General features: G+C 49.8%; 1 protein-coding gene across 5 annotated transcripts in view; it reads right to left on the bottom strand.

Moving 5' to 3' along the window:
- Window positions 1–2,500, bottom strand: part of LOC122261594 (uncharacterized) — a 113,762-nt gene that overhangs the window by 12,048 nt on the left and 99,214 nt on the right. For all 5 annotated transcript variants that reach the window (XM_086548754.1, XM_086548752.1, XM_043029311.2 and 2 more), the window contains exon 13: window positions 280–2,500. This exon is cut by the window's right edge and continues 872 nt beyond it. In XM_086548754.1, the coding sequence (XP_086404880.1) occupies window positions 280–2,500 (2,221 nt within the window). The remainder of the gene's footprint in view (window positions 1–279) is intronic.

The raw sequence follows: 2,500 nt of genomic DNA, 5'->3' as shown, positions 1-2,500 counted from the left end.
ATGAGACAGGAAGGTCATTCCGGCCGTCGTGAGTAATATATACTCCGGTAGGTGCCCTCAAACATGCAAAAGCTGTGACTCTACAGTATTGTCAAGAAACAACTGCATGCTAAAACTAGAAAAAAAAGAAAACATGCATGATCAAAAGCAAGAGAAAGCTTTACATGTCTCAAAACAGTTTTTTCTTTGTTTCCAAATGAATGGATTTGTCTCCCTTGAAGGTCATTTACTCCTTCTGCGGGAGACAGGAGTAGGATTTAGGTACAGGGGCGACTGTACCTTGAAGCCTGAGTCGCCGGTGTCCCTGCCATGTGTTGAGCTCGGGGAGGAGGAGAGCCGTGGGGGCGGCGCGGCCTCCACCGTCAAGTAGTCTCGCCCGCTTGACTCCAGCATCAGCTCGTGAGTGCGCACGTCTGACGGAGTCATCGGGGAGCGCCCTCCTTCGTCCTCTTCCTGTGTGTCGAAGTGTTGGGCCAAGTGGGAGAGGTCCTCCGCAATACCCAGGCGGCTTTTGTTGCCGCTCTGGGACTCACCACTCCTCTCCCTGACGCCGTTTACCGCTCGCGCGTTACCCTTCGCCGACGCATTCGGCCGGTCATTTCCAAACTGTTTTCCAGTTGCGTCCTTCGCTTTCCTTCTCCCACTCTTTCCTTTGAGAGTTCCAGGTCGGACGGCTGACTTGGGACGGGCACGTAACGCCTTTGCACTCAACTGTCTCTTGGCACCTTCACCTTCGTCAACTCCATCTTGTTCTGGACTCGACAAATCTCCACTATCACTTAACCCTTCGCCATCCTCCTCTTCTTCATCTTCCTCATCTTCCTCACCTTCTTCATCTTCCTCCTCCGCCTCCTCCTCATCATCATCTTCTTCATTTTCTTCTTCGTCTTCTTCCTCATCATCTTCATTTTCGCTATAACTAGCTGACTCTTTTTCTTCAATATTTGAATAATTCCTGCTCTTCTTTCCTCGCTTATCTTCAAAGCCCTCCTCTTCTCCTTCTACATCCGACTCTCTTTCATCGTCCACTCCACTCGCTGCATCTACTTCATTTTTCTCATGTTCGGATTCACCCACTTCTACCATTTTCTTGCCTCTGACCAACCGTTGTTTTCGATTAACTCGTGAATTACTTCCCTTATTTTGCGAGGATGATTTCGCTCCTGAATTTTCTTCCCCGCTGACTGTTTTATCTGAGGAGCTTTGCTTTGACTTCGAACGCCCTTGACCACTCGCAGGTACCTTACTCTTAGATAGGTTATCTTTCTTTGCAATTCCTTTTTTCTTGTTTTGCGAACCTTTGGCGCTCGCTTTGTTACTGCGGGAAGCTTTTGTTACGGCCCTTCCCTTTCGCTGCGATGTGTCATTCGTTTCGTCCTCATCTTCGGCTTCCACGTCACCCTCGACACCCGTGTTCTCGGAGGCACTTTTACTTCTTGAATGACGGCTCTCTTCGTCAGTGGAGGTCTTACTTCTCCTCGAAGTTCTCCCCTCCGAAACACTCTGGCTTCTGGACCCACCACTCTTTGAGGTGTTCTTCCTCCTCCTCGCACTGCCCTCTTCAGTCTCAGACACATTTTTACTTCTGCTGGAGCCACCGTCTTCTTCCTCGGATCCGCTCCCTGCCTCGGTGTCCGGCTCTTCCGCGTCATCGCTGTCCTCCACGCCGGTGCTATCATCCACTTCGCTTTCTTCTTCGTCTTCTTCTGATATTCTTCTTGAACTCGCTGTCCTTGAACTTCGTAATTCGTCTCCGCTGAGTTCCTCCGCTCTACTGGAACTCTCTCGCAGTGATTTCGTTTTCATTTTCATTTTTTTCTTCTTCATCTCCTGTTCCTTCTTGTCATCAGTCTGGTTGACGTGACTGCCACTGATACTGACGGCCACGTCTTCCTCCAGACCTTCGCTGCCATTTCCAGAAGCTTCCAGAGACTCTGAGGTTCTTTCCCCGGTCTCCGCTCCGCTTGTAGCCCCCTCTTCTCCGTGGGAGCTGCCGCGGGAGCGGTTCCTCGACGGCCCTTTGCTCCCTCGGCCTGCCTTTAATTCCGAGTCTCTCTCGCTTTCCGAATGCTCTTGAGATGCTCGAGCCGATCCCTTTTTACTGCTTCTCTCTTGAGATTCACCTAATTTGGTTGAGCTCTTTCTGCTTTTGCTTGCTTGTGACCCATCCTCAACCGACGAACCCTTCTTGTTTTTGCTTGCTTGTGACCCATCCTCAACCGATGACCCCTTTTTGTTTTTGCTTGCTTGTGATCTATCATCAACCGATGACCCCTTTTTGTTTTTGCTTGCTTGTGATCTATCATCAACCGATGACCCCTTCTTATTTTTGCTTGCTTGTGACCCATCCTCAACCGATGACCCCTTCTTGCTTTTGCTTGCTTGTGATCCATCATCAACTGATGACCCCTTCTTTTTTTTGCTTGCTTGTGACCCGTCCTCAACCGATGATTCCTTCCTATTTTTGCTTGCTTGTGACCTGTCATCGGCTGATGAACCC

This window comes from Penaeus japonicus, unplaced genomic scaffold (assembly GCF_977035675.1).
Source record: "Penaeus japonicus unplaced genomic scaffold, GWHDUDI00000001_assembly GWHDUDI00000002, whole genome shotgun sequence".
NCBI lineage: Eukaryota > Metazoa > Arthropoda > Malacostraca > Decapoda > Penaeidae > Penaeus > Penaeus japonicus.
The sequence above is the reverse complement of the archived record's forward strand: the minus strand, read 5'-3'. Positions and strand labels throughout refer to the sequence as shown.